We start from the raw sequence: 12,771 nt of genomic DNA, 5'->3' as shown, positions 1-12,771 counted from the left end.
CAAAGCGTATAAAATTCTGTTTATTTGCTTTATAAACAAAGGCTCACAATAACAGCTTGCTCATGAGAAGTATAGGAAAGAACATTTCTATTTTAAACTTTTAGTGCCTGAAAACCAGCAGCCACCTGTCTTCCAGTGTTCTGTATTTGAATACCATAAAAACACACCACCTTTTTGTTATATATGATTAATGTTCTTCTGAGATCCACTTCTCCCAGAATTACAACAGATAAAACGCGAGTGATGTGAACGTACAGAATGAAAAATGTTTCCTTTGGGGATTTTTTTAAAGCAGAAGCCAAAGGAAAACTATGAGAAAGCTTTTGTATTTTCAGTCCTATCAGTTCAGCCCTCATTTAAAACAAAATCCAGAGAAGAAAGCGACAAACCAGGCTGGTTTGGCTCCAGTGTAACCAATTTTCTGGTCCCTCTGCAGTGACACAAGTCCTCAGCAGCTGCCAGCACAAGGCGGAAGCCAAGCCCAGTGCTGGAGCTGCTCCACACTTGACTTTCACTTCTCTGGTCCCAACGGCCACCAAAGACACAGAAACACAGAGACACACAGAGAAACACAGAGAAACACAGAGAAACACAGAGAAACACAGAGAAACACACAGAGAAACACACAGAGAAACACACAGAAACACACAGAGAAACACACAGAGAAACACACAGAGAAACACACAGAGAAACACACAGAGAAACACACAGAGAAACACACAGAGAAACACACAGAGAAACACACAGAGAAACACACAGAGAAACACACAGAAGCACACAGAAACACACAGAAACACTCACACCCTGCCCTGCAACACTTCCTCTGGGCTTTCCACTGCAAGCCCTGCACGTTCAGCAGCCCCAGCACGGGGCTGTTCCCCACATCTCAGAAATGCAGCTCTACCCGGTGTGTGCATCCACATTCCAAAGCAGCAAGAGAGGCACAAATGAGATGAGTTTTTAAAGTGCTGGTTGTTTAGAGCAGCTGAAGAGAGGAGGAGGAAGAGGACAGATCACATGTATGTATAAAACTGTATTATCTCAGATTGTACAACTGCTTCCTAAAATTCAGCGACCATTTTACAGCCTATTTGCTGCCTCATATTTTGCAGCCCTGTAGTGCACTTACGTGGAAAGCCAGGCAAAAGCCCAAATTTTAAACTAAATACCAAAGGGCCAAGTAGGTGAAATACACAGAAAATGAGAGGAAAAGTCAATTTGGAGAATTAAAAGCTAAAAGAGGGGGAAATGGAGGTGGTACAACTACCCTTGGGACACACTTGTCACAGCTAAAATCTCATTACTTCTGAGACTGGCAACACTCCACGGCAGAAAGACCACTCCCCACTACAATGTGGAAATGTGAGGATACTTGAAAAACAGCAGAGAGAAGTCCCCGTTTTTTTATTTTACTGAAGAAACCTGACTGTACATGAGAAAATTCAAATGATGCCTGGGAACTGAGCAAACTCACTTGGCAAACCATATGGGCATATGGAAATGAGCAATTTCTATATACAGAAAAGCTTTTCTACAGCTAGGGATTCAAAGATCAGGTCAGGGAAAACTCAAATTGTGTGGCCTTTCAGAGCTTTTTTCTTTTAGTATCACATTTGTGTCTCCTCACATTTCCACCCCCAGTTCCTGCACTGCCATCTGATCCCATTTACACTCTCACTCAAGCTTGCAGAAAGTCTACAGAGCTCAATTTACAAAAGCTCAGATTCACAGAGAAGTCATCACTGCAGACTGCTGGGTAGAAGAAAGAATAACGAAAACCCATAAACCCTGGGCTTGGCCATGCAGTGTTTATGGAACTGCCATAAACCTCTGCAAAGCCAGAATAAAGCCTGTGTCCCAATGACTGCGGATTCAAAACTCCAGGAGAAGAGGAGGGAACAGAGACCAGGGGAGGAAGGGCAGGCAGGGAGGCTGTGAGTCAGCAGAGATGGCAGCAGCCACAACACAGCCCAGCCCTGCCAATGCCAAGAGGTTTGTGGCCTTCTCAGCAAAGCCACATTTTGGGAAGAAATCAGCAGGGAGGCATTGAGGCAGCTCTCTGCAGGTGATGTGTCCACAAGCCTGCTGCAAACCCAGCACTCAGCTGGATGTAGCAGATGCACAATGGTAAAACCTTAAGGGTGAAAAACAATCCATAAAGGTGGGTATGAGCAGGCCAAAACTATTTTTACACTGGCCAGAAATAAGGAAGTTTAAAAACACAAGAAAAATGTCCAGACAGGAATCCTGGCTCTGCTGAAGACACCAAAATCCTGAGACACCACAGCTACACCTGGGACAGGTGAGAGGGATGGGCTGTAAGGTGGGGATGCAGACACACAGAGCACCTTGTGAAAAGGCAAGGGAGGAAAACCTCACCAGAAGCAGGAGAAGCACGGACAGGGAAAGGTCTCAGGAGCTGGCCCAAGGTGGTGCAGGGGAGGGTGGAATGGGGGATGGGGGTTTTACCCATCTGGGGATGGATCTGTGTCATCATGGGAAGCAAGAATTGTGCCAAGGCTGGGCTGTGCAGCTGTGAGAGGCAGGAGATGGGCTCAGGGAGGCCAAGAGGGGCTGGCAGAGGAGGTGAGCACTGCAGCCAGGAGAGGAGCCCCATGGGCAATCGGGAAGGGAAGGAGGAATTGGAGAAGAGAAGGGGCCTGGCAGGGAGGGATCGGGTGCTAACACAGCTCAGAGCAAGGCTCTGCACAGCCTCCACGGGCAGCAGGACAGCAGCCTCCTGAAGAGCAGCACATCACTGCCAAGGCCCTCGTGAGACGGGGTCTGGCTCGGGGTCCACGCTCCCATCTCCATCCACTCTGTGCAGAGGGTGCCGTGCTCCAGCTCCCCACGCAGAGCCAGCAGCACCAGGCTGCCCGCCCCACTCCTCCCAGCAGCTCTCAGAGAAACAAAAAGCCATGTCGTGGGCAAGGGGAGGATGAGTGCACAGTCCTGGCACCCTGCAAGAAGAACAGCAGCAGTGGAAATGACTCACTCTTTCCATCCCAAAGCTCGAATCAAAAGCCAGCCCCCTCTCCTGTGCTTCCCTCCACCCCGCCCAAGTTCTGTGCCACAGCATTTCACCCACCCACAGCCTTCCCCTCCTGCACCAGGGGCCCTGGGTGGCACCAGGACCTGGGTTCTGGGTATTTTGTAAGGTGGAAGTCTCCTTTTTCAATGTAATTCCCACTTCCCAGTGAAAAAGCAAGTGCCTACAGTCACACTGCTGTCCCTTAAAGTGACAGATTATTGGTGTGAGACACCAGCTTGGAGAAGGCTTGAAGAAACAGTCAAAAAGTTGATTCACTGTAGACATGCAAACATTTACTTGTCATTATTAGGCCTGTCAAATAAAATGAATTCAGGCCTTGAAGTGTCTTCGAGTTGGTTTAGAAATACAGGAAGCCAGAATAATCAGCATATGACTCTTCATTTTCCTTCCACTTACTCAGAAGTGGACTCCACAGCCTTTAGCAGATCCTCTCTGAAGCAGAGGTCTGCAGCCACGAGGGGCAGGAACACTGTTTTTCTCCTGAAAGCTTGAGATTCTTGCATAATCACTTAAGCAAACAGGACTCAGAAAACAGCTGCACTGCAATGAAGCAGTGAGAGTTCACAGCCCAAGTGTGAGTGGCCCAGCCTAGAAGGCAGTGCTGCCACTCCAGCCCACCTGCACTTCACCTCCACACATCACCTCTGAAAAGGATCCTGGAACAAGTGCAGAGTAGCAGAAGAGCTGGGGTGTGATCCATGTCTGGCATGAGCACACACCTGAGGTGATGCAGCTGCTCCTGCACAGGGCACTGCATTAGGACAAGCATGTGAGACTGATTTCAGTACCCTGGTCCCTGTGCCTGACCCTCCTCAGCATCACCAGGTGCTGCTGTGTGACAGTGGCAGCTCAGTACACTCTGCCATGGAGTCTCCAGCCCCTGAAGTCCCTGAGTCCCTGCCTGCACAGAGACATCCTGCTCTAATCCAGCCCTTCTCCTCGAGGAGCAGAGGGAGGAACCAGGGCAGCTCCACGTCAGCCAAACTGCACCTGCATCCAGCTGAGCATCTGCTGCAGAGCATGAGAGACGTGCAAACACGTCACAGCTTTGATTTTCTCCCTCAGATATAATAGAGCCAATAGAAATTGGCAAAAGGGTACAGGTTTCTGTGGGACAGCTGAATTTCTGCCAGATATGACTTCCCAAAGCATTCTGTAAAACAGGCATGCTAAAAAAGGAAAATAGTAATTACTATGACAATAATACATGTTATTTATTTAGGTTCTTAACTGAATATCCCAAAGTGCTTTTCAGATGTCACTTGTATTTCATCATTTATTTATGTAGTATCAGTTTTATATTTAGCATCCAAATCTAGAATATCCAGCTCCAGAACATCTTAAAGCAATTAATGGCACATAAGCAGAACCCCTCCCTTTCCTGTCTGTCTCAAACTCTTGTTTTTCGCTCCGGCAGCCGCTCGCACGCAGGGCTGAGCCAAGAGCACAGCAGTGCCCAGGGCTGGGAACACTCCCACCCCACTGGGGAGGACAGAGCCAGGAGCAGGGCAGGAGACGTGTCCAGGCCCAAAGAGCAGGGCAGGATGTCACAGGGCAGTTTTGGGCTCCTCAGCAGTGCAGAGAACACCCCAGCAGCGCAGCCGTGCCAGGGGTGCTTCCAGCAGCTCAGGAATTGTCTCAGCCTCATCTCTGCTCCATTTTCAGGCTGCAGGCGTTGCACACAGGTGCAAAGGGGCTGTAAAGTTTGACTCTGCTCCCCCCAGCAGACACAGGGGAGGCTGTGGATGGGCTCTGCAAGGGACGGGCTCTTCAAGGCTTCAACCCACCCACAGCCAAAATGCTGCTGTCAACAGAAGCACCTCAAAGCTTCCCCAGATAAAAACATCCATACAATTGCAACATCATGCAGCAGGACAAGGGAGAGTTTAGGGCTCTCCAGGCACAGGGAAAACCTCTCTGAGTCCAGTGCAACCCTCCTGGAACTCGGAAGTGCCATGGAAAGCAGTTCTCTGCTGGAAGCTGGGTTTGCCTCCCTCCACACCAGCTCTGTGGGCATTCAGCCCACTGTGGCCAGCACCACCATCTCCCTCCAAGAGATGAAGACTCCCTTTCCCTCCCCTGGCCCTGTCACAAACGCAGCTCCTGCCAAGCCTCTCATGTCCCTGTGTCCCCCATCCCTTTCTGGCTGGCACAGCAGCTCCCTCGAGTCCCTGCTCCAGCTCATCCCAGGCCACACGGAGCCTGGCCTGGCAGGCTGGCAGAGCCCTGGCAGACATGGAGCCCTGCCCTTCTGAGCCCTGGCTCCCTCCAGACCTCGGGGACACTGCCCTGCCCAGCCCACATGCCAGGCTCTGAGCACTGCCAAAATGCAGCTCCATGTGTGGCTGTGGTGGCTCCCCAGAGCAATGCACAGCACTGTGACACCACCAGCTCCCACTGCTGCTCAGGGGAGGTGCCACCTGCCTGGCTTCTCCCTTGCAGTGTCCTTGCTCAGGGACAGAGGCCAGGCTGCAGTGGGGATGGCCAGCACGGAGCCAGGGGCAGGATGAGGGAGGGGGGATGCTGTGGACCAGCAGAGTCTTCTTCCAGATGCAACCCAGGAACAGTCCTGTGACAGGAGATATTAATAGGGGAGAGAAGAAACTGCTTTTCAGAGAGAGAGAGGGGTGAGAAAGGGGTCAGGAACAAGCAGCCCTGACCCCATTAGAGAAGCAGCAGGAGGCAGGGGAAAACTGTAAAGATAAGTCAGGGCTGTGTTGAAGGAAAGAGGAGCCATTCAGGGAGAGCTTTGATTTATACTTTTAAGGGAATGAAAGAGATGGAAGAGTTGGTGACAGGGAAACATATTCCAGCATTTTTAAGATAACAGCAATGGCCACAAAGGTAGAAGAAACTACAAGAAACTACTTTTTCTTCCTTGCACAAAGCAGGAGTGAAGAGGCCAATATACCAGGGATGCTGGAGCACACGTGTTCCCCATGTCTGGCTGCTGCTCAGCTGCTGTGTGTGACCATGACTTGCATTCTCAGGCCACAGAAATGTCAAAAGCTTTGTGCAATTTTGCACCATTAGAGACAATAAATCAGCATGCAGAGGGCTAAGTGAATTGATGAAAGAGCCACCCAGCTGTATATAGAAAATGATGCTACACTACACACTACAGCAGGTAGTCCTGGTTCAAATGCTCCTGATGCTGAGGGAGATACCTGCAAATATTTCCAGATACCAGAACAGGATGAAACAAAGCCCCAGGAGCCATCCCCTCACTGGATTCTGAGAGCAGAAATCCCAGCTGCAGTGCTGGCAATGGCTGCAGGCACCACCACCAACCATCTGCTCCAGGCGTTTCACTGCACTGGCAGTGGCGGGTTGGGGCAGATGCTGTCAGTGCAGGGACTCCTGCATTTCCATGACATTGTCCTCAGCACAGAACAAACCACTCTCAGCCTTGCCCAGCGAGTGCTAAAACCCCAGCTAGCAAAACGTGGTAAGAGATAAACACATGTAAAGGCTGGGTGCTTTGTTCTCTTCCCAGAGCTTTCCTATAACAGGCAGGTGGATGCAAACATTTAAATGATGCCTTGGGAAGGATAAGATTTTGCACCCATCAAAAGCTTGTCATTGCCTCCAAAACCCTCAAGAACTGGACACATTGACTACAGCTCATCCTGTAGCAGTCATGCCTCAGCTCACAGGCACTCACAGAAGAGCCAGGCATTGCTCCATCTCTAAGGACTGGGTATCAGTAGGAGGTATCCCAGAGATTTGTCCTCACATAGCTGCAGAGGGTACTTGGAGCCTTGCTCCTCTCCATCCAGCCATACCTTTCATCCACTCCACAGCTGGTGTGTGCTCAGGCAGGGGCAAACCCCAAACCCAGCCATTTCCCCCAAACCCAGCCATTTCCCTGGCACACATTGCCCAGGCCAGCCCTGGGCTAAATCCAGCCCCTCACAACACAGGAGCCCTGATTCAGGAAAGCATTTTAAAATGTGATTCACTTTAAAAATGCTTTTAAGTGTTTTGTGTTTTTTTTTTTTTTTTTTTAATAAGCCCCTGTGAACAACATTCTCTGCACAAACACTTGCACAGGAGTCACCAGGGCTGGCTCTGACAGGCAAATCCTGCCCTGGTTAAACCAACAGCAAAACTCCCGCCCACTTTGGCAGGGGCAGAATTTCTTCCCGTGCCTCATATATGTCTGTTTTTCTATGTAAATTGTGCAAACACAGCATGCTGACTATCCCCGGGGGAACACACATATATTCTGTCTCTCTTGAGTGCCAAGATCACTACAAACGCTGCATATAAACAGGCTTCACATTGATCAAAGTGAATTTAGCTTATTAAAAGGGGATTCTATACAGAAAGCTGATTTCCTCTGCATGAGCATAAATCAAGACACTAGTAACATAGTTTAAGCTGAAAAAAAAAAAAAAAAAACCACAGAAAGAACAAAATGCTTTTTTGCCTCCAGTCAAAATACTCCTTAGTATCAGCATGAAGGAGCTTTGTATCTCCTTTTTGCGTCTGACTGAAACGGAGCCACCCACAGGAGCCCAGCCCAGCCCAGCCAGGATCAAACAAAACCCATCTCCTCCTGGCAAGCTGCCCACCCATCCACAGGGAGCTTTCAGGGAGCACAACCCCCAGCACCACCTAACACAGGGAGCAGACACTTGCCCTGAATACCTCGGGATGGCAAAGATCCAGGCAGCTGTTTGTAAGCAGAGGCTCTCCCACACTGCCATTGCTGGCAGATGTGTGCCCCAGATCTGAGTGTCACCAAGCTGTGCCCCGGGGGTACCCAGAGATGCTCCCCTGGCCTGGCTGACCCAGTGTGGGATAATCTTTTGCAGCTGCTCCTTCTCAGATAAGATAGCCTGGCTCTGCACCCTTTCTAAAATCTTCATGGCAAAGCAGTAAATGCATCTTCAGTTAAAGGGTATAGAAATGATGTAAAGAAAATCAGAGCAATTGTGCGAGACTTAAAATTGCCACCAGATGACTGGGTTTGGCAGCACTGTGGGAAAATGCATCATCTGTGCTTTGTCAAGTGCTTGCTGCTCTGATCTCGTGCCTCCCACACTTTTAATTTCCCTGTCACGACACAGAGAACGACACTTCTGACAAACTCACACATGGGGTGAGACACAGCCCCCTCTCCTTGCAGGGCCCCAGTGCTGCTGAGCACATCCCAAAGAGACAGCAGAGGCACAGTGTGTCTCTCAGGGTGTCTCCACCCAAACAAGTGCAGCTGATTTGGATCCTCAGGCAGAAGGAAGAGCCTTTGCTGTTGTCCTGGCAGTGTCACAAGACCCAGATGTCACTCACACGTGTGCTCACACTGCTCAACTCTACGATGCCCCACTGCACTCCATGGGGTGAAGGAGAGGTGCACAGTCCTCAGAACAAGGACTGCCCACCTGAGCACCCAGGAGCATCCTGCTGGCAAGAGTCTGAGCTTTGCAGCTGCCCAGGTCCCACACCAGCCAGAGCCTCCAAGCAGGGCTCTCCTGCCTTGCTGCTCAACTTTCCCACTATTACTCAGCAACATCAGAGGATGGGAGGAGAGAGAGATTGCACTGAAGGTCAGAGCCAAAATCACCCATCTCCATCCACTGCCAAAGGTCCCTGGCTGCTCTCTTTCAGCTCTAGCCCAGATGCCTCACCCAGGTACCATCAGCACTTTGGCTCTGAAGTTGCACTTTTAACACAGTATTTTACTGTTGGTGCCCCAAGGTTTAAGCTGTAGGTCATCTTTCAGTTAAGAATGGTTTATGTTATCACACTTGGGTTTTGACTTCTCCTTTCTTTACCTAATCTTAAAATTTCCCTTTATCATTCAAGTGTGTCATTTATCCCACCTGCCAACAAACACTTCCACTAAATTTGTCTGTTTACTTAAGCAGTGACATTATTTGTCAATTAGCCTGGCAAAACTTCATCCCCAGTTGTAATCAGTAGCACACATCAGGGACCATTCAGAGCTGAATTTGATACAATCTGCCCTGCAGCCTCTTGCAGAAAGAGCACACAGAGAAGCAGGGTTCCCACAGAGGCGGCTGCCTATGGCACCAGGCGCTCCCAAGGCAGCTCTGCAGGGCTGTGCTGCTTTCAAGGGATTCCTGCTGAACTGTTCCTCCCCAGCCTGTCTGCCAACGAGATGCAAGGCCAGAATGATGCCTGGGATGCTGGGAACAGCAGCAGAGCAAGAGGGACACAAGCCCCAAGGGAAGGCACTTCATCCTTCCCTGTGCTTCCCAAAGTGCCCCCGAGCTCCCCTCCACAGCCTGTGCTGACTTCCATTGCTGCAGTGCAGGTCCCAGCTCTGCCCACCCTGACAGGAGCAGCTCTGACTGCATCCTAGCAGCTGGTCCAAAGGGCAGTGTGTGGGCACAGGCACTCCAGGACACCTTGGAAAGGGACAAGCTCCCCTCAGTGCCAACCGCCACCATATCCAACGCTTCCCTTTCACAAGCACAAAGGAGCAAAGCCCTGCCAAAGTTAACAACTAAATATTCTCCATGCACTAGACAGGCATAAATCAAAAAAAGAACAGAAATAACATGGCATGGGCTTCACTGCTTCACCAAGACAGCAGCTTTGGAACCACACTGTGCCAGACATCTCACTCCCTCGGCTGGACACGGCGCTGCTGGCTACAGAGACGCCTCCTGTAATGCACAAATTGTGGCTCTGGACATGCTGACCACTTCCATGAGGTTAAAAGCTTTCCTCACTGAGATGTTTTCATTTATGAGCATTTCATTCACTGACTACAAACAGCTTCTTACTCCAGACAGTTCCTTGTCTCGAGGTGTGCCCTGAATGTCCAAAGTGCTGAGCTCAAGCAACACACTGAAAAGGCCCCAGGGTGCCCACTCCTCCTGGGATGAAGGTGTGCTCTGGTACCTGCAGTATCAGCTCTGCTCACCACCCCTTCATGGTCACCACCAGAGATACCTGTGCTTTCAGCTACGATTGCCCCAAGGCAAGCAGACAGCCAAGGCACTTGACAAGATGACCAAGGGAGTATTAAACTATTCACATACTTTTTATTGACTCAACACCACCTGCTCTGTCCAGGATGCAGGAAGAGGATGGGATCCTGCCAGGCAAAGGCTCCAGTGTAACTCCAGTCTCTCCAGAAACTCCCAGTTCCTGACATCCTGGGACACAGTGCATCACTTGCTGCCAGCCTGCTCCATCCAGTTACCAAACACCAGCTCCTACTCCCTGTGTACCCAGTGGCCACCCTCTGCTTCCCAGAGGCACCCCTGAGCTCAGCACTGCCCCAGGTGAGACACAGCTGGGTTCAGTCCTGATGCTGGGCCCGTCCATCTGCCCCACCCTGGCTGTGGCAAGGAAGGGCAGATGGGCTGGGGAGGTGCTCACACAATGCTCTGCAGCTGCCCAGCACCATCAGCACAGAACTGAGACTCGCCTGGGGAACAGGATCAGAAACTATGACTTCTCAGTCTCACCCTCACTCCACCACCCCCAACCATCACTTCTCAGGATCCTCTCTGTACCCTCCAACAGCCAGCACACCAGCCACAGACATCCCTTCCTCACAAAGATGATGAACTAGAACACAGAGGGAAGCCAGCGTTTTGCTGGAGCAAACCTCATCCTTAATCACTGAGGAAGGTCAAATTGCCATCTGAGACAGCCCTATAACTCGTGCCACCTCCTTCCCCACTCCTTGATCACTGCAGTGCCTTATGGCTCTTCCCAGTGATGCAGAAGTGCTGGCATTTATCCCTTGCTGCTGAACTGTCAAAAGCAGGAAACCCTGCCAGGACCTAGGGATCAGAAACACCTGCCCTCACCCTCCTCTGGTGCTTGGCTGCAAACACACAAGGCAGCACAGCAGCTCTGGGGATTGAACTGCCAGAAACAGAGAGAAGTTGGCAGGGACAGCACGGGCAATGAAACCCTAGAGAGGATCAGAAAAAGAGTGGCTGCCTGACAGACTCTGATGCTCCTTTGGGTTCCTGTCAAGGTTTTATTTATCTTCATCTGCAGTCCCACCCATCCCTTCCCCTTCTGAGAGAAAGGGCCTGACACAGGCACCACATAACCTTTTGCATGTAGGATACCAAAGCTCTTCTGGTCCTATAGATGCAATTTTATTTTTAATGAAAAGTTCCATCAGCTTGTACAAAGCCTTTGTCCCTGTGTAGTGTTGATGAAAGAGGGAGACCAAATCACACGGAAACCCATAAGGATCCCCAAACAGCTGCACATAGTAAGCAAAAACTAGCACGAGGAAATCAGGCTAGATTATCACCATGAGTTGTTTTTTTTTTCAAGCTTAGAAATCTGTAATTTACAAGAAAACTCTGTTTTTAAAATAAATGTTCAAACCTCAATTTATTTAACAGCACATGCCATTCAATCTAATCATAGAGAACTAATAGGAATTATTTGCTGAACTTGTACTGCACTTTCTGCATATCCCATTGCCTAACCTTTCTTCCATCAAAGTCAAGGTCAAAGTTGATTACACGCTAGAGTAATTCAATGAGCACCAGTGAAACACATCCAACAAAGCCTCGGGAAGCCGTGAGCTGCCCCCGGCATCCTCCCAGGGCACAGCACTACGGTTCGCACAGCTGCGAGCACAACAAAGACAACCTGCTGCAGCATCCCGCATGCGGGGATGGAACGCATCCGAGTGACTTCCAGCCCAGCCACCTGAGCGCGATTCCCGGGATCTGCCGGGCTCACGCCGGCGCCTGTGCCTCCCTCCCTGCCAGGTCGTGCCCCGCATCCATGAGCCGGTTTCACGGGTCCGCCTCCGCTACCTGCTCGCTCGGTGCCCCGCTCAGGGCTCCCGTTCATTCCCGCCGCCACCGCCCCAGCGCCGCGTCCCCGCGGTCCCCGCGGCTCTGAGCGCTCCGAGGGGCGCGGTGGCGGCAGGTGGGGCGGCCGGCGGGATGGCACGGCACGGCACACACGGAGGGGACCCCAAAAAGAGATGCCCGTCCCCTGCCTTGCCCAGCCGCGCCCTCCTCATCCCTTGCCCAGCGCTTTCCAAATCGCGCCCTGCGCATCCCCCGCTCCGCCAAGCCCCGACCCAGCTCTGCCCTTTCTCCAGGCCCTCTCCAGCCTCTTCCTCTTCCTCTCCCCGCTCTCGGCGCATCCCCTGCCCACTCTGCCCCTTCCCGGCGCTGCCGGGCTCTCCCGCTGCCGCCCATCGCCGAGCGGGACGCGGGCGCGGCCGCGCTCACCAGCACGAAGGAGCTGCGCACCGCCTCCGAGACGCTCTGCCGCAGCTCGGCCGCCGTGCCCGGCTTGCTGAGCCGCTTCGTGAACTTCCTCACTTCCGACATGGCGACATGATCCGCGCCGCGCCGAGCCGAGCCGAGCCTCAGCCTGCCCCGGCGCTCCCTCGCTGCCGCCGGGCGGGCGCGGCCGGGCCGGGGCGGGCGGAGCCGCGGGGCGGGCCCGGGAGGGTCCCCGCTCGCCCCGCCCCGCCCGGGCCCGCTTTGTTCCCGCCGCAGGTGGCCCGGACCCCGCCGGGCCCGCTTTGTCCCCGCCGCAGGTGGCCCGGACCCCGCCCGGGCCCGGGACAGCCCCGCCGGCAGCGCCGGGGATGCTCGCGGGGCGGCCCCGGGGATGCGGCTCGGCCGGCGAGGGCGCGGCGCGCCGGGGCTCGCCGAGGGAGAAGGGGCCGGACCTTTAGAACAGCATCGCTCGGGGCCGCTTGGGCTGGTGAGCCCCCTGCTCTACCAGGGGCTCCTGCAAGG

At 52.4% G+C, this 12,771-nt stretch overlaps 1 protein-coding gene across 2 annotated transcripts in view; it reads right to left on the bottom strand.

Moving 5' to 3' along the window:
- The window catches only part of DOCK11 (dedicator of cytokinesis 11), a 75,388-nt gene extending 62,949 nt beyond the window's left edge, over positions 1 to 12,439 (bottom strand). For both annotated transcript variants that reach the window (XM_021548503.3, XM_077786513.1), the window contains exon 1: positions 12,253 to 12,439. In XM_021548503.3, coding sequence (XP_021404178.1) covers positions 12,253 to 12,354 — 102 coding nt within the window. In that variant the 5' untranslated portion in view covers positions 12,355 to 12,439. The remainder of the gene's footprint in view (positions 1 to 12,252) is intronic.
- Between the last annotated feature and the right edge of the window lie 332 nt (positions 12,440 to 12,771).

This window comes from Lonchura striata, chromosome 14 (genome assembly GCF_046129695.1).
Source record: "Lonchura striata isolate bLonStr1 chromosome 14, bLonStr1.mat, whole genome shotgun sequence".
Classification (NCBI taxonomy): Eukaryota; Metazoa; Chordata; class Aves; order Passeriformes; family Estrildidae; genus Lonchura; species Lonchura striata.
The sequence above is the reverse complement of the archived record's forward strand: the minus strand, read 5'-3'. Positions and strand labels throughout refer to the sequence as shown.